This window comes from Amblyraja radiata, chromosome 26 (assembly GCF_010909765.2).
Source record: "Amblyraja radiata isolate CabotCenter1 chromosome 26, sAmbRad1.1.pri, whole genome shotgun sequence".
In the NCBI taxonomy this organism is placed as follows: Eukaryota; Metazoa; Chordata; class Chondrichthyes; order Rajiformes; family Rajidae; genus Amblyraja; species Amblyraja radiata.
Window position 1 is genome coordinate 12,337,494 of NC_045981.1, and position 27,532 is coordinate 12,365,025.

General features: G+C 44.6%; 1 protein-coding gene across 5 annotated transcripts in view; it reads right to left on the reverse strand.

Moving 5' to 3' along the window:
* LOC116987934 (probable low-specificity L-threonine aldolase 2) overlaps window positions 1–27,532 on the reverse strand; it is a 72,076-nt gene that overhangs the window by 39,254 nt on the left and 5,290 nt on the right. For 4 of the 5 annotated variants that reach the window (XM_033044266.1, XM_033044261.1, XM_033044262.1 and 1 more), the window contains exon 2: window positions 8,626–8,709. In XM_033044266.1, the coding sequence (XP_032900157.1) occupies window positions 8,626–8,709 (84 nt within the window). Of the gene's footprint in view, window positions 1–8,625; window positions 8,710–26,219; window positions 26,308–27,532 lie in introns of those variants that run through there. The other variant, XM_033044264.1, reaches the window with a different exon arrangement.

Sequence of the window (27,532 nt, forward strand, 5' to 3'; positions counted from 1 at the left end):
AGAAATTATGAAGGACAACTCTGGATTCGGGATTCCGAGGTACTTGGCTGCATCGCATGAATCATACAGTCTGGTAATAATAGCCAATGCAAGATAATAGTCGAATAAATATCGGAGGTCTCACCTTCTGTAGTTGGAACATCAGAGGTGCGAATGAGCCAATTAAGAGGGTTAAAATTCTGGCACAATTAAAATCATTAAATATGGATATTGCTTTCCTACAAGAGACACATCTGAAACAACACTCAGATCAGATTAAGGGCAAATTGGATAGGTCAAACCTATTACTCCTCATTCACCTCTAAAGCAAGAGGCACGGCTATTATAATTCGGAAGGGTATACCTTTTAAATTAAAGAAATCTATATCTGATAAAGAGGGAAGATATGTTATAGTCACGGGAGAAATTTACAATACACCATTAACTATGATAAATATTTACGCGCCTAATTTTGATAACCCACAATTTTTTAGGAAAATAATAGATTTAATCGCAGAGCATAATTATCAAAATATAATAATGGGGGGAGATTTTAACTGTGTTATAGATCCATACTTAGATAAATCAATAAAGCTAGGGAAGTGTCTTGTTAAAACTAAGACCTGTGAATTTTTAAATACTTATATAAAAAATAATAACATAGCTGATGTTTGGAGAATAGCAAATCCAAGTGGTAGGGAATACTAATTTTATTCATCAGTTCACAAAACTTATTCGCGAATTGACTATTTTTTACTTAAATTTTGGAAAAATACAACCATACCAACTGTTAAAATGTGGATTAGGAATATGATGGACATAGCACGCCTTGAAGAAATGAGACTCCGACTAATAGATAAATATGACCAATTCTTAAGGAGTTGGTCTCCTTTCATCGACTTTTTGGAATCATGTGATGCAGCGGTACCATAAGGATTGCTGATTTCAGTTCATGACGTGGATAGATCTACATCTCCGAATACAGATTTGAAAAATTCTCTTTTAAGGGGCCTTCTCTTCTATTTCTACTTTCCACTTTTTTATTTTTTTTTATTTTTTATATACACACTTCACGTTTTTCTACTCTCTACCATCTATTTTTCCACTTTTTCCCCTTTCTATTGTTTTCTTTTTCTTGTCTTGCTTACTTCCTTCTCATAACATAAAACTAGAGGTTGCACATATAATGGATTACGGTATGACATAGTTGGCACCTAAAATTAGGTTCCACTGTATTGTTTTGTACTGTATTAACTTCTAATAAAATAAACAAATTAAAAAAAATTAAAAAAAGAGAATCGTGCAGTGTGGGAGCTGCATCGACCTGGTATCATTTATAAATAAACAAACAAAGGGCGACACGGTGGCGCAGAGGTAGAGTTGCCGACTCACATCGCCAAAGACCCGGGTTCCATCCTGACTACGGGTGCTGTCTGTACGGAGTTTTCTATCTTCTCCTTGTGACCGTGTGAGTTTTCTCCGGGTGCTCCGGTTTCCTCCCAAACTCCAATGACATACAAGTCTGTAGATTAATTTGCCTCTGTAAATTGTAAATTGTCCCTGGTGTGTAGAGTCTACAGGGAACACCGAATAAGCTCATCAGAAACGTTCTGGACCTTGACCCTGGGTCTTCATCTGCAACTGGCCTCTGGATTCTCTGACCGGCAGACCTGCGTTGTTGGAACTGGTCAGAACATTTCCACGTCTCTGATCCTCCTCAATGATGCTTCTCAGAGTTGTTGCTCAGTCCGAAGGTAGACACAAAATGTTGGAGTAACTCCGCGGGACAGGCAGCGTCTCTGGAGAGAAGGAATGGGTGACGTTTCGGGTCGAGACTCTTCTATAGACATTGTGCTGCTCAGTCCCCTGCACATCCATGACTGTGTGACCAAGGGCAACGTCAACTCAATGTCTATGTTTGCCAATGATATCAGTTGTTGGCCGGACCAAAAACAAGGAGGAGGTGGAGCAGGGAAAAAAAATTGGGAACCTTGTGCTATAGTTTAGTTTAGAGATACAGCGTGGAAACAGGTCCTTCGGCCCACCGAGTCCGCACCGACGGCCGATTGCCGCACATCCTACATACATTGGGGACAATTTATATTATACCAAGCCAATTAACCTACATGTGCGTCTGTGGAGGAAACCGAAGATCTTGGAGAACGTACAAACTCCACACCGACTGCACCCACAATCGGGACCGAACCCGGGTCTCTGGCGCTGCAAGCGCTGTAAGGCAGTAACACTACCGCTGTGCCACCGTGCTGCCCTGTTGCCAGGACAACAACCTTGCCCTTAATGGTTAGATGCTACAAATGCTTTACACTCAGTTTTCTTAAATTTACATGCTGGCAAGCACATTTATTTCATTTTTCTTTCCTTCTACTAGAGACATAAATATCTTTATAACTATGACTATGCACCAGGAATCAGACCAACTTTTATTCTAGATTTAGTTACGTTGAGAGACACAACATTGAAGCAGGCCTTTCGGCCCACCAAGTCCATGCCGAACATCTATGTTATCCCTCTTTCACATCCACCCTGTACACACTAGGGCACGTTACTAACCTGCAAACTCACACGTCTTTGTGATGTGGGAGGAAACCGAAGCACCTGGAGGAAGCCCACGAGAACTTGCAAACTCCACACAGACAGCAGCCGAGGTCAAGATCAAACCTGAGTCGCTGGCGCTGTGAGGCAGCAGCTCTACCCGCTGCACCACTGTACCACTGACTTTCTCTATTTACTATCCTATCCTCGACTCACTATTGGCTTTATGAGGATTGTTTGGAATCCTGCAAATAGTAATGTTTACACATAATTACGTCATATTTTATTCTGTAACAACCCTTCCATAGCCCAAAGCTAAGATTACATGAATTTTCTTCTTGCACACAAAGCCCTCAAGAGAGAGCACTGTTTCATAACATAAACAATGACTTAAGAACAATAATCACATTCAACTTTTTGGTATCAGGCCCTTCAACTGACAAGTACCAGGGGAGGCCTGAAAGAGTTTATTGTGATTCTACTCATTTATTTTCCTTTTTTTATAGCTTCCTCTTTGAAAGCAATAGATCAAAACCGTGTGTCATTTGAAGGTACAAGTGCACACTTTCATCCGCTGCGGTCTCTTCTCATAAACGTTATCAGATTGTAGGAGTGGGGTGAACAGGCTGCGCAAGGCACACACAGAAGGGAACCATCATTCCAAATCAACACTGGGCTCTGAACTCCACACAACCCAACTTCCTGTGGGTTTTTTTTTCCCCTCTCAGCTTCAGTAAGCAAGATGCGTGCCTCAAAATAAAAAGTACCTCCACAGAAAGACATAATGTACCTGATTTTCCCGCACCGCCTTTCTAAGAACTAGGCCAGATGCAGCGTGCCTTGAAGGTGCATTTTTACATGACACCTCGCACCTGTGAAGGACTCAGAACCCTAAGGGTTGGTTTATCTTCACATAGTTCAGCAGTCACCTCGCCACGACAACACAAATAAGATAACACGCAGCGCAATTTCTTTGTAATCTTCAGTAATCTCTTCTTTGTAAAGCCGTGAAGTACAACTCTTGCAAGGCTACTTTGAAACCGCACGCCACATTTGGACACAGTAATGTTTTGCCCAACACAGCTCTATTCTTTTACTTGGAAGTGCCGATCCAGCGCTTGATTATCTGAGAGGCAATCTTTCGGTGTAATAACACAGTTGCAGATTTTGCTGCTGTATAGGATTGCTCGTTGAACAAGTGGAACTAAACCAGCAGGATAATGAACCAAGAATGTAAGAAAGACACAAAGTGCTGGTGTAACTCAGCGGGTCAGGCAGCATCTCTGGAGAGAAGGAATAGGTGACGTTTCAGGTCGAAACCCTTCATTAGACTGAGCCTCAGTTCAATGAAGGGTCCCGACCTGAAACGTCACCTACTTCTTTTCTCCAGGGATGCTGCCTGACCTGAACGCTGAGTTACTCCAGCATTTTGTGTCTATCTTCAGTGTACAAACCAGCATCTGTAGTTCCTTCTTACAAGGATGTGCAAAACCCTGAACACATTGACATTTTGCAAGATTTAGACTTTTAGGCTTTACAGATACAGCATGGAAACAGGACCTTCGGCCCACCGAGTCCGTGCCGACCAGCGATCACCCTGTACACTAGCACCATACTACACACTAGGAGCAATTTACAATTTTACCATAGCCAATTAAACTACAAATGTGTACATATTGGATGTGTGTGGGGAAACCAGAGCACCGGAGAAAACCCACACGGTCACAGGGAGAACGTAAAATCTCCGTACAGGAATCACCCGTAGTCAGGTTCGAACCCGGGCCTCTGTTGCTGTAAGGCAGCAACTCTACCGCTGCACCACCGAGCCGCCCTATCTTGTAACTATTAGAAATGTTCATATTGCACACTAAGAGACACGTTCAAGTGTGATCTGTGTGAAGAAAGGATCAGTTAAAAGTTGCTCAGCACAAAAAGTCTTTTAGACACAAAAGCTGGAGTAACTCAGCGGGACAGGCAGTATCTCTGGAGAGAAGGAATGGGTCTCGACCCGAAACGTCACCCATTCCTTCTCTCCAGAGATGCTGCCTGTCCCGCTGAGTTATTCCAGCTTGTTGTGTCTATCTTCGGTTTAAACGAGCATCTGCAGTTCCTTCTTACACACAAAGTCTTTTGTTTGATTTGATTGTTGCAGTGTGACTTTGGAGTGGAGATGGCATCCAAAAATAACATTGAATTATATTATTTGCCAGCCATGCATGTAATAGTCCAACGATTCCTTCAGTATTTGATCCAAAACATAGACGTATCTTATGTCTGCAAGTGGCAGCCATTCAATTGTTTTTTAAAATAATTTCCTTCTTACGCCTTAGAGCTCCAGTCAGTAGAAAGAACATTAATCAGGAGCCTCCGTTTAGTTTAATCTAGTTTATCGTCATGTGCTACGAGGTACAGTGAAAAACTGTTGTCGTGTGTCAACCAGTCAGCGGAAAGACCATACGTGAATACAATCGAGCCGTCTACAGTGTGAGAAAGGCTGCTGTGGGAGTAGAGGCTTGAAAGAGTGGAGCGATTGGAATGAGTGATTGCAGATCCACTTCTGGGACCAGCGCGCAGAGAGTCTCCTGGCTTGTGCGCCATCTTGGACTATCTTACCACTTGTGACAGGATATGAGGAATGTAGCCTTATATTGTGCTTTCAACACCGAGATAACAAGTCCCTTATAAGAGGTAAAAAGAGGGAATATAAACAATATTGCCAGGGCAGCATGATTGCACAGCGCTAGAGTTGCTGCCTTAAGGGCCTATCCCACTTTCACGACCTAATTCATGAGCTCTGCCGAATTTGCCCTTGATTCATACTCGCAGCATGGTCGCCAAGAGGTCGTAGGTAGGTCGTAGGAGGTCGTAGGCACTCGTGGCATCAAGTAGGTCGAGGTGTTTTTTCAACATGATGAAAAATGTCCACGAGTAAAAAAGGTTATGAAAGTGGGACAGGACCTTTACAGCGCCAGAGATCCGGGTTTGATGCTGACTACGGGTGCTGTATGTATGGAGTTTGTACGTTCTCCCCGTGACCTGCGTGGGTTTTCCCCGGGATCGCGGGTTTCCTCCAACACGCCAAAGACGCGCAGGTTTGCAGACTAATTAGCTTGGTATAATTGTAAATTGTCCCACGTGTGTGTAGGATATTGTAAGTGCCTGGGGATCGCTGGTCAGAGCAGCGATCCCCAGGCCGAAGGGCCTGTTTCCGCGCTGCATCTCTGAACTAAACTAGATGGCACACTATTTACTTTATGTAACCGAAGCTATACGAAGGAAAATTGCGGTAACTTTCAAGATAGTCCTGGTTGATATAAAAACAGAAAGGCACATCGAGATGGTGTCAGATAGTGAGTTACTTTATGTGAACGTTTACGTAAGACGATGCAATTCTGTTATCTATCCTCAAGAAGTAACAAGGCCAGTCTCAAGATTTATTCTGGGCAGGTTTTGAAAGCCCGAGGACATTTGCACTGTATGGTTTGTAACTCTGGCCAGTGTCCCAAGTTACACATATCTGTAAATGTTGTACACTGTAAGAGAAGATGGCCGACACAATCAAAATATTACTAGAAGGTACATATTTGCATTGACGCACCTAAATTATATTTAGAGACATGTTGACCTAATATGATGACATCTTCAAATATAGTTCTCAAGCTCAATTACATTGTTTCTGGCAAGCCTGGGTTATATAATAAGAGATAGTAGAATGAGGCCATTCGGTCCATCAAGTATACTCCAACATTCAATCATGGCTGATCTGCCGCTCACTCCTAACCCCATTCTCCTGCCTTCTTCCCATAACCTCTGACACCAGTACTAATGAAGAATATAGCAGCAAATCAGTGACTGCTCTTCAATGGTTCAATCACACTTTATTGTCAATGTACCGAGGCACAGTCACTGCATTGTTTTGCATACAACCCGGTAAACTCATGTAGCAGACCTCACCTAGGCAGTTCACATGTATCTGTACACTGCGAACGGCTTGATTGCAATCATGTTTTGTCTTTCCGCTTGCTGGTTAGCACGCAACAAAAGCTTTTCGCTGTACCTCAATGCACGTGACAGTAAACTAAATTGAACACAAGTGTCCATAAGTTTTGCCGCCGACAAAGTTACAAATCTGTGTACATTTTTGTGAAACAATCAGTCATTTCCTTCACTGAAATTGATTAAAATCATACACTTGTAAGGCAGCAGGCCGTACTATTGATGACGTTGGTTCGCGGCGAGACGTGGACGGAAGCGATGGCTGCAACGGGCCGTTATGGAGTATACAATTGAGATGTATACAATCTGACCGCAGAAGATGTTCAAGAGTTTCAATCTGTAGTGGTTGTTCACAATTATGAAACATATTTACGAGCAGTGTTATGGTTTGGTTTATATTCATGGAAATTATTCACGTGGTCATGGGACATTATGATATGCTGACATAAACCCAGAGTGTCAGAGTTAGAATATATCCCCCTGTCTCACAGCACCGGACACCCAGCTTTCATCCTGACCTCGGGTGCTGCCTGTGTGGAGTTTGCACATTCTCCCTGAGACCGCGTGGGTTTCATCTGGGTGCTCCGGTTTCCTACCACATCCTAAAAGACGTGCAGGTTTGTAGGTTAATTAGCGTCGGTAAATCTTTGAATTCTCTTTTTTTACAGCGGCCAAAGGTTGCTTCAGCACACTGCAGACTGCGGTGAGTTTCATCACCAATGCAGAATATTTTCAAGTGATATACGCGCTTGTCACCAGGACATTTTACACGCACACCCCAAATATGAAGAGGATTGCACTAGACCATACACACTGCAGAATTCCACTTAGAAACTGATTCATGGCGGTAGCAAATCATATTATGCCAGGGGAATGAAAACCTTTGAATTGCAGAGAGCATTTCATTTACGAGTTCCTGACAGATTAAAGCACTTTAGTTTTGAAGGGTATACAAATCTTGTACTGTAGGGAATGAAGCAGCAAACTCCTACAGAGCAAGATCCTACAAACAGGAATGATACCAGGAACAAAAGGCCTAGATAGAGTGGATGTGGAGAGGATGATTCCACTAGTGGGAGAGTCTAGGACCAGAGTGCAAAGCGTCAGAATTAAAGGACATACCTTTAGAATGGTGAATTCCTCTAGCCAGAGGGTGGTGAAACTGTGGAATTCATTGCCACAGACGGCGGTAGAGACAAAGACATTGGGAATTTTTGGAGCGAAGATTGATAGGTTCTTGATTACTGACGGTATCAAAGGTTACAGGAAGAAGACAGGAGAATGGGGTTGAGAGGGAAAAATGGATCCGCCATAATCAAATGCCTAATGCATCCTATGTCTTATGATAATCTATTTTTGTTGGGTAACCAATGGTTTGGACAGTGAAAGGAAGACAGTACCCTAGTTTAACTTCATCTGATTGACATTTCCCCTAACAGTACAAATTCCCTCAGTTTTGTATTAGGTGCATTGAATGTGTTCAAGAGTGGGACTTAAACCCACCAATAAAAGACATGAAGTGCAGGAGTAACTCAGCGAGTCAGGCAGTATCTCTGGAGAAAAGGGATAAGTGATGTTTTGGGTTGGGATCCGTCTTCAGACTCTCTCCCACGCTTGATCCCACAGTCCTTTTTCAGAGACGGGTGTGCTGTTGATGTCAACATGTGACTGCACCAATTTTAGTTTTTTTAAAAAAGTTTTAGAGGTATAGTTTCGAAGTGGAATTCTAAGTTTCTAAGTTCGGCCCACCAAGTCCGCACCGACCAGCGATCCTCGCACATTAACGCAGTCCTATACACAATAGGGACAATTTACATTCATAACAAGCCAATTGACCTACAAACCTGTAAGCCTTTAGAATGTGGGAGGAAACCGAAGATCTCAGAGAAAACCCACGTGGTCACGGGGAGAACGTACAAACTCCGTGCATGCAGCACCCGTAGTCAGGATTGAACCAGGGTCTCTGCCGCTGCAAGTGCTGTAAGGCAATAACTCTACCGCTGCGCCACCATGCAGCCCTACATTTACACCAGTTCACGGTGAATATGAGTAGTTTGAAAACTCCTACTGTCGGGTGGTCCTGTTTATCACACTGACCTGAAATCAGGTTCCCCATTGTTCCAGTGGGAACAAACAAAGCAGCCTCCATTCCAAACAGCTGAGCAGCTCGCCTCTGAAGTTCTGTGGGAAGAAAAAGTGAAATTATTAATTGTGTATGCTCAAGCTTTGCGATTGTGAACCATTAAATTGTTTAACCTGAGAATTATTTTTGATGTGGCACTTGATGTGTTTAATTATTATTTTTCTTCTCCTTAACCTCACCTGTTTTTTTGCTGATTGAGAATCTGGAAGAACTTTATTATAGCCTGCTTTTGAGCAATGTTATGAAGTAAAATAAAACACAGAATGCTGCAGTAACTCAGCAGGTCAGCCAACATTTCTGGGGAAGATGGAGAGGTGACGTTTTGGAGTGGGACCCTTTGTATTCAATTCCATAATTAATGCAGCCAAAACAGGCCCCGTGGCCCACCGAGTCCGCACCGACCAGCGATCCTCGCACATTAACATTACCCTACACACACTAGGGGCAGTTTTACATTTACCCAAGCCAATTAACCTACAAACCTGTACGTCTTTGGAGTGTGGGAGGAAACCGAAGATCTCAACGAAAATCCCCCAGAGGTCAAGGGGAGAAGGTACAAACTTTGTACAGACAAGCACCGGTAGTCATGATTGAACCCAGGTCAATGGCGCTGTAAGGCAGCAGCTCTACTGCTGTCCCACCGGGCCGCCCACATACATTTAGCTTTTCTATTGCAGGTTGTGGAATTGAATCCCAGCACATCAGGTCGATTAGTATGAGCCACCTCTTGCTGAATCAAGGTAACTATGGACATTCCGGTAGATAGCGTCTTCTCACTCAATAGCGTCTCACTCAATCTCACAAAATTATTTTATCACTTGGAAGATTTAAGAAATGCAAAAGAGAACAGGTATCATAAAGGAAGATGAGTTCAACTGAAGCACGTACAAAAGGAGAAATAATATAAAAGAAGAAAAACTTTAGACTTTGGAGACACAGCGTGGAAATAGTCCCTTCGGCCCACCGAGTCTGCGCTGACCAGCAATCACCCCGTACACTAGCACTATCTTACACATTAGGGTCAAACCCGGGTCTCTGGCGCTGTAAGGCAGCAACTCTACAGCTGTGCCGCTGTGCCACCCAGTTATGCCATGTTACTCCCTGTCCTGTGCCCTACTAATAAGACTAAACTGTAAAAAATAGATTCAACAGCAGGGATGTATGTGCCAGAGTATCTTCGACTGCCCATTTTCATTTGCACATCATTTCCTCTCTCAGTGACCTCCTGAAAGAATGCTTTAATGTCATATGTGACAAGTCAGGGTGAAATTTTTTTTTTGCGTACCCAAGGTATGCAAAGAGTCGCCACATAAAGGTGGCCGACAACGGTACAACATACTGTAACTTCAGAAAGGTCTCGACGCAAAACGTCGCCCATTCCTTCTCTCCAGCGATGCTGCCGCACCCGGTGAGTTACCCCAGCATTTCGTGTCTACCTTAGATTTTACCAGCATCTGCAGTTCTTTCTTACACATAGTGCTGCCTGACCCGCTGAGTTACTCCAGGACTTTGTGCCTATCATCGGGGTAAACCAGCATCTGCAGATCCTTCCTGCACAGCTCATGTTACATATTCAAAATGCTCCAAGACAGAACCTGAAACATTCCATATTCAATAATCACACCTATAATCGCCCCGTGAACTTTCTAAAACACTAGCATCATTTGGCAGGTAAAAGGCATCTTATTCTTTGTTGTGCACGTAATCATATCTTTTAATCTGTACTCAAATGTGCTCATTCCGTAACGATGCGCTGAATCATCGCTTCACCGTGCCAGTATCTCTCGCAGCCGAATGTATCAGTCCTGTTTCACATCAAACTATCTCTGGCGTGTCTTCAGCCATTTCCATCATTTAAGATCTCTTTCCCTTTTAATCTGCTTTACACCAGTCAGTTGGACACAGAGTCTGGGTGTTTCCAGTTCATGCAACTATTCCATAAATCACGCATGGGAGCATTGTTTAAACATCAAGAGAACTTCCTCGTCTTTTCAAATGAGTGTCATGCGAGGCTTCACATTTGTTTGACTAATTGTGTCTCATGACAATGATGGCAAGTCTGAAAATGCAGGAGTCTTGCTTAAACCCATGACTCTTTAGTCAAAGGTGTCAGTATGTACTGAATCAGTGTCAGTATGTACTGAATCAACTTTAACACCTTGCACAAATTGTGGCCGCTAATGTGTTCAGACACGATCTCTGGCAGTGTGCTAACAGCATTTGGCTTAGAAATTAGAAATAAAATCAGCTTGATTTCCGACCCCCGAATGCACTGAATGTGAATATGTGATTCTGTTCCATTCTGTTTTGTAGTTTGTTTTTTTGCACATTCCGCAAGCATCGCCATTTTTCATTTCACTGCACAACTTGTATGCGTATGTGACGAATAAACTTGACTCGACCTTACTTGACTGACACAAGGTAGCTGGTAGCAGGAGGTGGATGATGTACAAGAAACCACAATTGTTGTAATGTGAGGTTAGACACATTGATAGGAGATGCGGAAAAATAGAATCTTTTTAAAATTATGAAAACCCTTCATGAAATGCAGCGAGTTAACAACAAATTAACAACAAAGAGCAAACAATTAGAAGATAAATTGTTAGATGAGAGAACAAATGTTAACACATTGAGCAAACAAAAACTGCGGGATTTACCTGCAACTCCATGCAGGTATAGATTTCTGTTTGTTTTGAGGCATGAAAATGTAACCAGCAAATAATGGAACTTTAAACAGTGACTGTGAAACAATGGTTCTTCTTTTCTGATGCTCAATTCCAGGCAGCACGTATTTGATATATCTATGCTCACATATTACTGGCCACACTCTGTCTTGCCCCTTCTCTATCCCAGCCCTCTTTCCTGCCCCCACTATAATCAAGGTTGGCACGGTGGCGCAGTGGTAGAGTTGCTGCCTCACAGCGCCAGAGCCAATAATAATAATAATAAATTTTATTTTTGGGCGCCTTTCAGAAATCTCAAGGACACCTTACAGAGATTAACATGAATAAAAAACATATAATCAGAATAAAATAAATAATAAAGGCATCACAGAAACACAAATTAAAAACAGAATTCAGTCCAAAAACAAAAAATCAAAAACACAATGTGAAAAGAGAGCAGCGGCAGCTAAAGCGCGCCAGCGTCCACTCTCCCTCCCGACAGCCATCTTGGACAACGACTAACATGATTACTTACAGACAAAAAAAAAATCATCCCCCCACAATGGATACCACTGTGGGGGAAGGCACAATGTCCAGTCCCCAACCCCAAGTTCACCAAAAGTCAGGCCTATCGAGGCCACCGCAATTGCCTCTACGGAGGCCCGACGTTCCTGGCCGTTCTCACCGGGTGATCTTGCCCCGGCGTCGGGAGTCCTCATCGCGGCTCGGCCACCTGGAACGGCCGCTTCCTAGCTGGAGACCGCGGCTTCCGAAGCCGACAAGGCCGCGCCGGCCTGGAGCTCCCAGGCTCCCGATGTTGAAATCGGCGCCGCCCGCTCCGCTCCGCAGACCCGCAGCCCGGAGGTGTCGAACACGGTGGTCACAGCTCACCGGAGCTCCAGCGCGTCGATCCAGCGTGGCGACCCAGGCAAGGCATCGCCCGCTCTGCTCCGCGACAGCGCCCCAGCACTGCGCCGCAACCGAGGCCGAGGTGCTGGGTGGTCCCCGCCACGAAACGGCGCTCCAAGCCCGCTGATAGGCCACGAGGACGGGTCGACGGGCATCCTGGAGAAAAAGCTGCCTCACCGACCAGGTAGGGACCTAGAAGTAAAATTGCCCCCTACCCCCCACATTAAAAAGTCAATTTCTCCAACGGACGAAACACAGGACTTACTAAAAACTTTTAAAAAAGCGAAGTAAACGGACGGCTGCCGGTTAGCAGCCGCTCCCCAAGATGGCTCCTCCTCCTGAAAGAGACCCGGGTTATATCCTGACTACGGGTGCTGCCTGTACAGCGTTTGTACGTTCTCACCGTGACCTGCGTGGGTTTTCTCCGGGTGCTCCGGTTTCCACCCACACTCCAAAGACAAACAGGTTAATTTGGCTTTGGTAAAATTGTAAATTGTCCCTAGTAGTGTAGGATAGTGTTAGTGTGCGGGGCGATCGCCGGTTGGTGTGGACTCGCTGGGCCGAAGAGCCTGTTTCCGCGCTGTATCTCTAAACTAAACTAAACAATCCGAAGGGCTCCGACCCGAAACATCGCCTATCGATGTTCTCCACAGATTCTGCCTGACCCGCTGAGTTACTCCAGCTAAGTGTCTGCCTCACATTTGACACTGCTTTAGTGTAATGGTGGACTTGTGCTGGATGCTTTTCGCAGATGGCGGCTATGCCAGTCTTCTAGAGGAACTGTTTCCAAAGCATCCATCCAGCTCGTGATGAAATATGCAGTTTTACTCACTGCACTTCCAGAAAGTTTGCACAAGTGTGTAACAACTGCTGGGAAGGACAGTTCACATCTCTTTCCCACATATTAGGGAAAGCAGGATCGCTTCTTCCTGGCAGCCCATGACTTTAACTCATAAGTGAGTCATTAAACCAGAAAGGCGGGGTGATTAGTACTACATGGCATTCTCTATATAAACGTCAAAGTACAGCTGAGCAGATGTTATCAATTCTTTCAACATATTACAGATTATTCAAACAGTTCCCAGTGGTAAAGCATGACTTGTCCTATTGCCCAAAGCAAATGGGTCACCTTATTTCTACAGGAATAGTCTGAAGACCTTGCTTCAATATTGAAGGGTGGGTTCTAGGTATTGTTGATAGACACAAAGAAGCTGGAGTAACTCATCGGGTCAGACAGCATCTCTGGAGAAAAGGATTAGGTGATGTTTCGGGAAGAGATCCTTCTTCAGACCTAGGCACTGTTGTTGTCGGGAGCAACAACAGCAAATGCAATGCCGCAAAAGATACATCACATGGAAAGTTGAAGTGTACGTGCGTGTGCGGGCATGCACAAATGAGTGTGAAATGCATGCTGCCTCTCTCACGCAGCTTTCAACACGCTGGCACCTTACAAGCACCACAAAGCAAAAGACAAAGTAAGACCCAAAAAAACTGGTCTAACTCAGTGGGTCAGGCAGCATCTCTGTAGAACATGGATAGGCGATGTTTTGGGTTGGGATCTTTCTTCAGATTTAAGGGTCCTGACCTGAAATATTGCCTATCCGTGTTCTCCAAAGATGTTGGCTGACCCGCTGAGTTGCTCCAGCACTTTGTGTTCCACACAAGATTCCAGCATTGCAGTTCCTTGTCTACATGGTGATGTATAATTAGTACCTGCGGGGTTGGTGGTGGAGGAGGTGCAGCGTCAGGTGCCAAGGGAGAATTGGAGACCATGTTTGGCACAAGGCCAGTGCCATGATGAGGGAGAGGCAGTAACATGTTTTTTTATACCAAGCATCTGCCGTTTCTTGTGTCTATAGGGCAAAGCAACTAAGGTCAGAGTCATACAGTGTGGAAACAGACCCTTTGGTCCAACATGCCCAAACCGACCAACACGTCCCATCTGCACTAGTTCCACTTGCCTGCATTTGGCCCATATCCCTCTAAACCTGTCCTATCCATGTACCTAATAGCTCCTTAAAAATTGCAATCCCTGCCTCAACTACTTCCTCCGGCAGCTCATTCCATACACCCACCGTGAAAAAGTTGCCCTCTCAGATTCCTATAAAACCTTTCCCCCTTCAACCTTAAACCTATGCCCTCTGGTTCTTAATTCCCCCATTCTGGGCAAGAGACTCTGTGCATCCAGACCATCTATTCCTCCCATGATTTTATTCACCTCTATAAGCTCACCCCTCATCCTCCTGCACTCCAGGGAATAGAGTCCCAGCCTGCTCAACCTCTCCCTGTAGTTCAGGCCCTCGAGTCCTGCAGGGTAACTTCCTTGTAAATCATTTCTGCACCCTTTTCAACTTAACAACATCTTTCCTATAATATGGTGCCCAGAACTGAACACAATGCTCTAAAGGCGAAGGTTGTTTAGGTAGATTACAGAGAAACATTCCTCGATGTACTATGGGAATATGGACCTATGTAGTTACTGCAATATGCCACTGGCAACACACTCTGCCTATGAAGACATTTACCATTGACGTTGCAAAAAATATCAAAAGGTTTATTGGTAATTTTGCAAGAGCCTTCGTGGTTTGCAAGATGCTGTATTGCAAAACAAAGTAAGACAATAACTCCTTTTTCCGTCAACATGCACATTCACTCCATTCTCACGATTAACTCTATAGCTGGGAAACTATTACAACTGTGAGGCAACTGTGTAGGAAGGAACTGTAGATGCTGGTTTACACCGACGATAGACACAAAATGCTGGGGTAACTCAGCGGATCAGGCAGCATCTGTGGATAAAAGGAATGGGTGACAATAGACAATAGGTGCAGGAGTAGGACATTCGGCCCTTCGAGCCAGCACCGCCATTCAATGTGATCATGGTTGATCATCCGGGTCGAGACCTTTCTTAAGTCTGAAGAGGGGCCTCAACCCGAAACGTCACCCATTCCTTCTCTGTAGGAAGGAACTGTAGATGCTGGTTAAAACCGAAGATAAACACAAAATGCTGGAGTAACTTAGCGGGACAGGCAGCATCTCTGGAGAGAAGGAATGGATGACATTTTGGGTCGAGACCCTTCTTCACCCATTCCTCCTTTACAGAGATGATGCCTGTCCCGCTGAGTTACTCCAGCATTTTATGTAAGGGGTTTGTAAAGACTCCTACTCTCAGAGTATCTGAACCCAGAACTGGAAAATTCTTTGTCACAGATCAAGTCAGAATAATGAAGCTCACTGAATGTTCAGTTTTACAAAATGATTTGCCGAATCACTGCCAAAGCCTTAAGTCTGAAATGGAAATATAAAACATGTTTTACTTGCAGAGGAGGCCAACCTTGATAATATCTCACTCAGAATTCGAGGAATATAGGACATTGTCTAAAAGCTAATGCCAAGTCTTCCTGGAATGAAGCTAGGAAACGTTTCTATGCACAATAAGTGGCCGAGGCTTGGGAGTTACAATCAGGCCCATTAGGTTTAAATCTGAGGTCGACAGTTTTGCGTTAATCAGCAGCAGGTGGTGGTTTGGGGTAAAGATCGAATCGTGAAGTAGTATGTGTCTTCCGAGACTTCACTGGGTGGCGAAACAGATCCAGGGAGCTAAGCTAACTGCTCCCTTTCTACGTTCGCATCTGAAAAGGAGCCCAAAAGGTTATCTGAGGTGTAAGTCTACCTAGCTTTGTCTGCTGTTCTGGTAATTTATAAAACAAATTTTAACATAGAAAACTAAATCAAATATGTTCTTGCTATCAGATAATTTAAGACACTTTTGGACGTGGATGTTTAGTTCAGTTTGGCGACACATTGCGGAGACAGGCCCTGAGGCCCACCGAGTCCGCACCAACCAGCAATCACTCCGTACACTAGCACAATCCTACACACTCGGGTCCATTTATAATTTTTACCGAAGCCAAATTAATCTACAAATCTGTACGTCTTTGGACGGGAGAGATATGGGCCAAACGCGTGCAGGTGGGACTAATGTACAGTAGATGGGACATCTAGGTTGGCATGGGCAAGTTGGGCTGAAGGGCCTGCTTCTATGTTTAAGAAGGAACTGCAGATGCTTGAAAATCGAAGGTAGACAAAAGTGCTGGAGAAACTCAGCGGGTGCAGCAGCATCTATGGAGCGGAGGAAATAGGCAACGTTTCGGGCCGAAACCCTTCTTCAGGCTGATGTGGGGGGGGGGGGAATGGGGAGAAGAAAGGAAAAAGGAAGAGGAGGAGCCCGAGGGCTGAGGGAGAGCTGAGAAGGGGAGGAGACAGCAAGAGCTACCGGAAATTGGTGAATTCAATGTTTATGCCTCTAGGGTGCAGACTGCCCAAGCGGAATATGAGGTGCTGCTCCTCCAATTTACGGTGGTGCTCACTCTGGCCATGGAGGAGGTCCAGGACAGAGAGCTCGGATTCGGAATGGGAGGGGGAGTTGAAGTGCTGAGCCACCGGGAGATCAGGTTGGTTAATGCGGACCGAGCGGAGGTGTTCGGCGAAACGATCGCCAAGCCTACGCTTGGTCTCACCGATGTAGATCAGCTGACATCTAGATCAGCGGATGCAATAGATGAGGTTGGAGGAGATGCAGGTGAACCTCTGTCGCGCCTGGCATGACTGCTTGGGTCCTTGAATGGAGTCGAGGGGGGAGGTAAAGCGACAGGTGTAGCACCTCTTGCGGTTGCAAGGGAAAGGGCCTGTTTCTGTGCTGTGCGACTATGATTTTTCTATTTTTCTATTAGTCAGGCCACCAATTGCTTCAAAAACAAAAAAAACAAAAAAAATCTGGGGTTAAATTTGCTTTGAAGCCACAGAAAGAAAAGCCCCTTTAATGATTGCACAATTTGCTGTGGTGTGCATCTACCCTGACCCAGCTGAAACAATGACCAAGCAAGCTACCTGGGACACGCGGTCAATAGGTCACCAGCGCATACTAAATCTAAATGGAATTTTGAGGTCTGCCCTCTCTTTGCTAAGCTCACACGATGAACCAGTGAGGTATACGTCATCAGCAAAACGCCACCACAAAGATTCCACCAGAAATGGTCATGTCTGACTATCCAACGCCTCTTGGTAATGTGGTTTACCACTCACTCACAATGAGTGAGATGCTTCGTCGTGGTCTCATAAGCACAGCTAAGCTGTATTCCTATTCCTATTTAGTGGTAGTTCGATTAGCGAGGGAGCCAGGGGTTACGGGGAGAAGGCAGGAGAATGGGCTTGAAAAGGAAAAATAGATCAGCCATGCTCGAGTGGTGGTGTAGACGCTGTCTGAACCACTGAGTTCCTCCAGCACTTTGTGCCCGTTTTTGTTACCTTGGCTTGCATCCTAATGGCACGTCTTCATGTTCTGTCCACCCCTTTCTCTTCCTGCAACAAAACATGCTTGTTTTCTCTTTTCCAGTTCTCCTGAAGATTCCTAGACTTGAAATGTCAACTACCACTGATTCTGCATGACCTACTAATTATTTCTCTTCCATACGGCACAAGAGCGCTCTGGAGTCGATCTTATTTCAATGTGCGTAAAATGTGTGATCTTTCGAGAAAGCACAACAGCATCAGAGACCCAGGTTCGATCCTGACAGCGGGTCTCTGCACTGTCTCTCTAAACTAAACAAATCTGCAAATCACTGTCCTACCCAGTTAATTGCTATCTGGCAAGGATAGAGTAATCCATATGCCGCATTCTTTATGGAGATTATTGTCCTGTTATTTGTTCAGGGCATGAATAGGACTATAATGAAGCAAATAGGAACTGAGCCATAGTGAACTATGTCATTCTGACCAGAATAGTTACTCAGCTTTTTTCTTTAATTGGCATTGTTCAATGTATTTTGATCTTTTAAACAGTGAGCACGGAATTGTTTTTGTGGTTTCTTGTGCTAATATTAAACATTGTGGCCTCTACTTTAAGTTAGGAGAAATGAAGTGGTCCATCGGTGGGCTCCTGCTGCGAGCCCCTATATTGTCACCACAAGTGACCTCCTCAAGAGGTAAATGTGAAGCAATGAGGAGTCATTGGGTCTCACAATGTGGAAACAGGCCCTTCGGCCCAATGCGCCCAAGCTGACCAACATGCCTCATCCACAATATGAATTTTAAATATGAGGACAAAGCAATAAACACTGAGCTATGACTGATGTGTAATGTGAGATGCACTCCCCATTTATAAAATGCGGTATCAGGGGAGACAGTGTTTAAAACACAGCCACTGTTTGCGCAAATAAAAAATGCTGGAGGAACTCAACAGACCAGGCAGCATCTGTGGATGGATATGAACAGACAGCGTTTTGGGTCGGGACTCTTTGTCAGACTGTAGCATACTGAGTGCTAAACAGAGAATATACTTCCACCATTTTTTGTCTTCAGTGGTAAAAATAAAATTGTGACTGTTCCAAAGACTACACACACAAATTCCATTGGCCTAGTTAAGATAAAGTCGCTAGCTGGTGCAATCTTGGTTAGAGCTACGCTCGAATGGAATTACCTAGAAAATGCAAGATAAGAAATGCAATGTTACCACACAGAATTTCAGGGCTAGCCTACAAGAAATTTCCTATGAATTGTTTCAACATATTCGTTATTCTGCATTGAAAGCAAGCTAGATTATTCTCCTAAGAGACTTTTAAAAAAACGAGATTTTTAAAAATTCCTGCAGGAATATTGTAATCTAGAAATTGTTTTACTAGAGCAGCATGTAGAGTTGCTATCTTACAGCGCAGGAAACCTGGGTTCAATCCTGACTACGGGTGCTGTCTGTACGGAGTTTGTCCGTTCTCCCTGTGACCTGCGTGGGTTCTCTCCGGGAACTCTGCTTTCCTCCCAGACTCCAAAGATGTACAGGTTTTCCAGGTTGATTAGCTGTATCTCTAAATTAAATTAAACTCAACTATTAATGGGATTAAAATATTGTGACATCTGTACAATGCTTTTCAAAGTCCCATAGAGATTAAGATCTTCAATCGAGCCCTGCCCCAGCGTTGCTAAACTTTGCTGCGCAATATTACATTGCATCGTTCAGCATGTGTGTATCTCCATTCACATATTGCAAGAATTCCCAGCTGCTACTGTGGAATAGAATCTTACACATTACACGTGCGTGTTACAGGCAACAGCTGAGTGAATGCAGTTCATAGGACTTTGGTCAGGCCGCATTTGGAGGTTTGCATGCAATTCTGGTGACCCCATTAGAGAAAAGATATGGAGGCTTTGGGAGAGGGGACAGAGCTTCACCAGAATGCTGCCTGGATTAGAGGGTTTCAGCTACAGAGAGAGTTTGGATAGACGGATTATTTTCTTTGGAATGTCGGAGGTTGAGGGACGACTTGATATTACTATATATCATTTAGGGTAGACAGGGTAGACAGTCAGAACCTTTTTCCCCACCGAATGGTGGGGGTATTGAAATGCACTGCCAGGGGTGGTGGTGGAGTGGATACAAATACAATCGTAGCATTTAAGAGACTTTTGGAAAGGCAGCTGGAAGAATAGAGCGATATGGGTCACGTACAGGCTGATGAGATCAGTTAAACTTGGCATTATGTTGGGCACAAACAATGTGGGCCGAAGGGCCCGTTCATGTGCGGTACTGTTCTATGTTCTACTGACAGCTAGTTAGAAATGGATAGGACAGGTTTGGAGGGATATGGACCGAACGCGGGCAGGTGGGACGAGTGTAGCCGGGACATGTTGGGGCCAAAGGGCCTGTTTCAACACTGCCTCAATCTATGACTCTATAATGGATGCTGCAAAGATGGGAGGGAGAAGGGACGGTGTTATGGGTGGGTCACAGGAACTTAGTTGACGTGTTCTCTGTCCAAGCATCTGCTGACACCCTCCAGGACTACTGTCAGACAGACTAGTTTAATGCAGTCACGTTGTACCTTTCCTAAAACAGATCAAACGAGCTCCACTTCTAACCAGCTGTCATTATTATTTTGATCTTACCCCCAACATATCGGTGGCAATCTTGAACTAATTACTAATTGAGACAATGCTACTGGTGTTTTGAAAAATCCCACAGCTTTAAAAAGACTGCTAAATCCTTTATTCCATTAAATAAACATTGAATTCACCTGTTAATGTACTTCAAACGCTGAAATGTTCCACAGTGTATAATAATCTTTGGCAGCTGTCAAAGTTGACGTCATCGAATTAACTTATTGAAACATAAAATGAGGTTCAACATCACAGTTTTGTGAGAATCAGTGTCTTTTTTTTAGAGATACAGTGTGGAACCAGGCCCTTCGGCCCACCGGGTCCGCGCCGGCCAACGATCCCTGCACACTAACTCTATCCAATACTCCAGGGACAATTTACAATTATACCAAGCCAATTAGCCTACAAACCTGTACGTCTTTGAAGTGCGGCAGGAAACCGGAGCTCCCGTGGAAAACCCACGTGGGTCGTGGGGAGAACGTGCAAATTCCATACTGACAAGCACCTGTAGTCAGGATCGAACCCGGGCCTCTGACACTGGAAGGCAGCAGCTCTACCGCTGTGCTACCGTTGCACCACCATGCCAATTTGAGAGTTGAAAACAAACACAAAGGGCACACAGTGGCGCAGCTGGTAGAGCCGCTGCCTCACAGTGTCACAGACCCGCATTTAATCCTGACCATGATTAATGTCCATGTAGTTTTCATGTTCTCCCTGTGGCCACATGGTTTACCTCCGGGTGCTCCTATTTTCCTCCCACACCCCAAAGACATGCAGGAATGACGAACGTTAATTGCCCTCTGCAAATTGCCCCTCGTGTGTAGGGAGTGGATGAGAAAGTGGGATAACATAGAAGTAGTGCGAATGGGTGATGGATGGTTGGTACGGACCCGATGGGCCTGTTTCCATGCTGTATCTCTAAACTCTAAGCTACAAACTTGGCGCTGTGATTGGCTGCGTGTTACATTTCTGGCAAGAACCATTTGAATCTTATGACGTCTGTAGTCTGTTTGTAAAGGAAATAATTAAAGAACTGCTTCTGAAATATATACTTGTTAAAAACATAAGTATTGTTACAGATGTGGACAAGAAATAAAAAGAAACACTGCTTTCAAATGTACGGGAAAAGGTTTCAAAGTCATGTTAATGTTGGCACCAATAGTTTCCTTTGGAGCAAATAGGCACGAATAATATACATAGGATATCTGGCACAGAAATAGACTATGTTGCCCAACCCTATGTTTGTTCTCCACTCAAACCTTTCCTCATTTAAATCCATCAGCATAACCCACTATTTCACGTTCCAATAGACAATAGACCATAGACGCAGGAGTAGGCCATTCGGCCCTTCGAGCCAGCACCACCATTCACTGTGATCATGGCTGATCATCCACAATCAGTACCCCATTCCTGCCTTCTCCCCATATCCCTTGACTCCGCTATCTTTAAGAGCTCTATCCAACTCTCTCTTGAAAGCATCCAGAGAATTGGCCTCCACTGACTTCTGAGGCAGAGAATTCCACAGATTCACAACCCTCTGTGAAAAGGTTTTTCCTCATCTCCGTTCTAAATGGCTTACCCCTTATTCTTAAACTATGGCGCCTGGTTCTGGACTCCCCCAACATCGGGAACATGTTTCCTGCCGCAAGCGTGTCGAAACCCTTAAGAATATTATATGTTTCAATAAGATTCCCTCTCATCCTAAATTCCAGAGTATACAAGCCTAGCCATTCCATTCTATCCACATAAGTCCAGCCATCTCCGGAATTAACCTTGTGAACCTACGCTGCACTCCCTCAATAGCAAGAACGTCCTTCCTCAAATTTGGAGACCAAAACTGCACACAGTATGTGGTCTCACTAGGGCCCTGTACAACTGCAGAAGGACCTATTTGTTCCTATACTCAACTCCTCTTGTTGTGAAGGCTAGTTTAAAACACATCTTTTTAAACTAGCTGACTCATTTTAACTGCAACAACTTCATCTTATTTTACATCAATCTTAACTCGTTGTGCTATGCTTTGTTGCTTATTGTATGTTTAATTGTTGATTTTTTAATTACTGGTGCTTTGTTGCTTATTGTATGTTTATTACTGATAACCATATAACCATATAACAATTACAGCACGGAAACAGGCCATCTCGACCCTTCTAGTCCGTGCCGAACACGTATTCTCCCCTAGTCCCATATACCTGCGCTCAGACCATAACCCTCCATTCCTTTCCCGTCCATATAACTATCCAATTTATTTTTAAATGATAAAAACGAACCTGCCTCCATCATCTTAAATGATATTTAAATGATATTATGTGATGTAAGGTGTCTTGAGTGTCTTGAAAGGCACCATTAAATAAAATGTATTATTATTATTATTAACACGCCATTCGCTTTCTTCACTGCCTGCTGTACCTGCATGCTTACTTTCCCTTACATACTTGTTCAGATTCTGTACGTTATTCACTCCAACCATTATCTGTGGGAACATTCTCACTGAGCTCTGGTAAAGAGGTTTAGTTTAGTTTAGAGATACAGCGCGGAAACAGGCCTTCGGTCCACCGACCAGCGATCCCTGCACATTAGCACTATCCTAAACACACTAGGGACAATTTACATTTATACCAAGCCAATTAACCTACAAACATGTACGCCTTTGGAGTGTGAGAGGAAACTGAATATCTCAAACAAAACCCGTGCGGTCATGGGGAGAACGTACAAACTCCGTGCAGACAGCACCCGTAGTTGGGATCGAACCCGGGTTTCCGGTGCTGCAAGGCAGCAACTCTACCGCTGCGCCACTGTGCCGCCGTTTCCTATGAATGATCTCCGGGATGATTAGGTTAAGGCATGAGGAACGTTTGAAGGCTCTGGACCTCTACTCGCTTGAGTTTAGGATGAGGGGGGGGGGGGGGTCATTGAACTGTACCAGATAATGAAAGGCCTAGAGAGAGTAGATGTGGAGAGAATGTTTCCAGTCATGGGAGAGTCTAGAACCAGAGGGCATAGCCTCAGAATAAAAAGACATCCCATTAGTTAGGAGTTGTGGAGGCCATTATCCAGGGTGTGGTGAATCTGAGGAATTCATTGCCGCAGATAGTTGTGGAGGCCGTCAATGGGTATTTTTAAAGCAGAGATTGGTAGGTCTTGATTAGTAAGATTGTCAAAGGTTACAAAATACAAGAAGATACAAGATACATTTATTTGTCACATGTACCAATTGGTACAATGAAATGTGTGGTCGTCATACAGCCATACGAATAATAAAGAGCATAGAACACGATAGTCTTTAACACAGACATCCCCACACAGCGGGATCAAAGTTTCCCACTGTGAGGGAAGGCTCCAAAATTCAGTCATCCTCCTCTGCTGTCCTCCCGTGGTCGGGGGGCTCCCGAACCCCCCCGCTGTCGCTGTTACGGGCGGCCCGATGTTCATGCCCGCTCGCCGGGTGATGGAAGTCCGATGTCGGGTCTGGAGGACATCCTCAGCGGCTTGGACATCCGAATCGGCCACCTCCTACCAGAGTCCGCAGCTCCTGAAGTGCACATGCCGCGCTGGGCGGAGATTCAACACTGGCGGCCCTCGGCAAAGGGCCCCAGGACTCTGCGATGTTGAAGTCAGCGCCGCCCGCACTGGAAGCTCTACAAACCACAGCTCCGATGTTGAAGCAGCAGGCCCAACACTCCGGAGCTTCAATGGCGAGCCAGGTAAGCAATTGCCCAGCTCCGCGATGTATCCAGCGCTGCGCCGCCACTGCTGAAGCTCTGGTCTGGGTCCCCGGCAGGAAAGGCCGCTCCAATCCAGGTGGTAGGCCGCGAGGAGGGGGGCGAGGACGTGACTCGGAGAATAGTCGCATCCTCGCCAGGAAGTGACTGGGAAACGGTTTCCCCCTTACCGTACCCCCCTCCGCCACATAGAAAAGCTAAAGAAATCTCCAAAACAAACTTTTAAAACTGACTAAAAATTTAAAAAAAGACAGAAAAACAGACAGACAGTAGGCAGATGCTGCCATCAATGCGGCGCCCCTAGTGCATACGGGGAGAAGCCGGGAGAATGGTGTTGAGAGGGAAAAATAGATCAGCCATGGTTGAATGGCAGAGTAGACTCAATGGGCCCGAATGGCCTAATTCTGCTCCTATGTCTTCTGAATTTTTAGTTCTGAATTTTCAGCCTTACAAGCTGATTTCACTTGTTGATCAAGACTTAACTGAATCCATTCCATTTTCTCATCTTGTTTTCATACCTCCCAGTATTTATACTACACCAAAACAATCAGTCATTCTTGAAAGTACAGCAAAGATTTCTTTGAACCAAGGTGTAAAAGTATGGAGACACAAGGAACTACAGATGCTGGCTTACAAAAAAAGAAAATGCTGGTGTAACTCAGCTGTTTAGGGAGCATCACAGATAGATGATGTTTTGGATCTGGACCTCAATGAAGAGTCTGAAGTGGAGTCTTGACCTGAAGCGTCACTTGTCCGCGTTCTCCAGGGATGCTTTCTGACCTGCTGAGTTACTCCAGCAGTTTGTGTGAAATTGTGGACTTCATCACATGGGCTAAATGGGAAATGCAATAATGTACCAATTTTATGAATTTGAAATTACAATTCCGTTGAAGGCAATGAAATTCAAAATTCGGAAGATGAGTTCAATGCACAAATGCTTACATTGGTGTTAAAGCACATGCTAAGGATGGATGTATTTATAAGTTGATTCATCCAGGTTGATTTGTTTAGTTTAGTTTAGAGATACAGTGAAACTCAAGTTTTTAGTGCAAACTTAGTGATCTCCATTACACATCACTGTAAACTACATGTGTTTATACACTGGTTCAACACAAACTCTATCAAACCAATTTCCAATAAAAACTGCAATAAGAATGAACCTAGATTACTGAAGACATGAATCATTCAAAAAATATTAGGTTTCAAGAACTCTTGCCAACCCTCTCTTCTGTTGCTAGCAAAATGAACACATTGCTTAGCAACTTTAAGCTTAAAAAGTAGTTTTGAACAGTTTTTCCTTTTGCGTTTACCAGCAATGTTTGGGCAGCAAGCTGCATGAAGCAGGCTGTGTAAAATAAGTAGGTTGTCTAGGCCAGCTTTGGCACTCTTGCTTCTGAGTCAGAAAGACCAGGTCCAGATTCCACTCTGGAAACTTGTGCACTCTCCTGACTTGCTGATGCTCCTGGGTGGTAGTGACAAAGTGCAAACGATTTCAAAGAAAAGGAGGCAAGTTTTCCACAAAATCCTCATATATAGTTACTGTTCAATCAAAATCACTAACACTGATTACTCATTGCATGATGTCTCCACACAATGTGACTAGGCTGTATTACACAGCAAACCCACTTCAAAATTGTTTCCCAGACCACTATGCCTTTTCACATCTATTTATTTTGAACTGTACCAAGTGCAAGTAAAGAACATTACCAGTTGAAGTTCTAGGATTGCCTTGGAACCAGTAGACCAATAGACAATGTGCAGGAGTAGGCCATTCGGCCCTTTGATCCAGCACCACCATTCAATGTGATCATGGCTAATCATCCACAATCAATACCCCGTTCTTGCCTTCTCCCCATATCCTCTGACTCCGCTATCTTTAAGAGCCCTATCTAGCTCTCTCTTGAAAGTATCCAGAGAACCGGTCTCCACCATCCTCTGAGGCAGAGAATTCCAGACTCACAACTCTCTGTGTGAAAATGTGTTTCCTCATCTCCGTTCTAAATGGCTAACCCCTTATTCTTAAACTGTGGCCCCTGGTTGTGGACTCCCCCAACATCGGGAACATGTTTCCTGCCTCTAGCATGTCCAAACCCTTAATAATCTTACATGTTTCAATAAGATTCCCTCTCATCCAATGACCAAATGCCTTCCTCATCATATATAAAGACACAAAGTGCTGGAGTAACTCAGCGGGTCATGCTGCATTCCTGAAGAAAATGGATATATGGTGTTTCAGGTTTGGATGCCCCCCCCCTACTATCAGTCTGAAGAAGTGTCCCAACCCAAAACGTCACCTGTCCATGTTCTTCAGCGATGTCGCCTGACCTGCTGGGTTACTCCTGCACTTCGCGTCTTTTCTTCCAAACCAGCGTCTGCAGTTCCATGTGTCTGCCTTCATCTTACGTACGTTTTCTGAAGAATCAACGTGAGACAAGTGTGCATTATCTTTTTTTTAAAGTACAGGGTATTATATTCATCAAATATCCAACACTGCCAATAGTGACAGAAGGACAAAGAAAATATCTATAAAGAGTACGTTATTACAAGGACTTCTAATGGAGTTCAAGAGACTGCAATGTTGGAATCTAAGTCTTGAGTCTCTCTCTCTCCTATTCTACCTCCAGTATTTCCATTCTTGTTCCCTTTATCATTACCGGCCTTCAGCCACCTATCACCCATTTTCACACCCTCTTCCCTCCTGGTTATTCACCCAACACCCACACACTTCACCCACCAGATCTCTCTCCCATGTGGTTCCATTTGCCCTTCAGCTCTCCTTAATGCTTCCCATTATCATAGTCACAGAAATAGGCCTCAACCCATCCCTGCCAGCCCATTCTTATCATACTTTTGAACCTTGTCTCCACCCGTCTTCACCCTCCCCTCACCCATCCTCTTAGCCACCTACCCATCCCCCAACCCCGTCTACCCTTTCTTCCCCTTGTCCGCTATTTCTTATCTTCCGAAGGTAGACACTAAATGCTGGAGTAACTCAGCAGGTCAGGCAGCATCTCTGGAGAAAAGGAATTGAAAGAAGGGTTCCGACCCGAAACATCACCTACTTTGATTAGTACAGGTGTCAGAGGTTATGGGGAGAAGGCAGGAGAATGGGGTTAGGAGAGAGATAGATAGATCAGCCATGATTGAATGGCAGAGTGGGCTAATCGTACGCCCATCAACTTTTGACCTTATATTCCTTTTCTCCAGAGATGCTGCCAGACCCACTGAGTTACTCCAGCATGTTGAGTCTATCTTTGGTGTAAACCAGCATCTACAGTTCCTTCCTCCTATCATCCCTCCCTCTCCTCCACCTGGCTCCATCCACCCATCACATCCCTCTCCCCCTCAGACCACAATCACCTACCAGTCCCTGCCTCACCACTCCCTCTCTTTATACCAGCTACCTTCCCTCGTCATTTTCAGTCCTGATGCATGGTTTTGACCCGAAACATCGACAGCTCTCTTTCCCTCCCCAGATGTTGCATGACCCACTGAGTTCCTCCAGCAGTTTACATTTTGCACGTATTTTTAATGTTTGATAAGGTTAGTTACAATTCTCTTGAAAACATGAAGATGGAAATATTTCCTGAGTTTTTCCACTTAGGGCATGGACAAGCAGTGAGGCCAGATTACTCAAA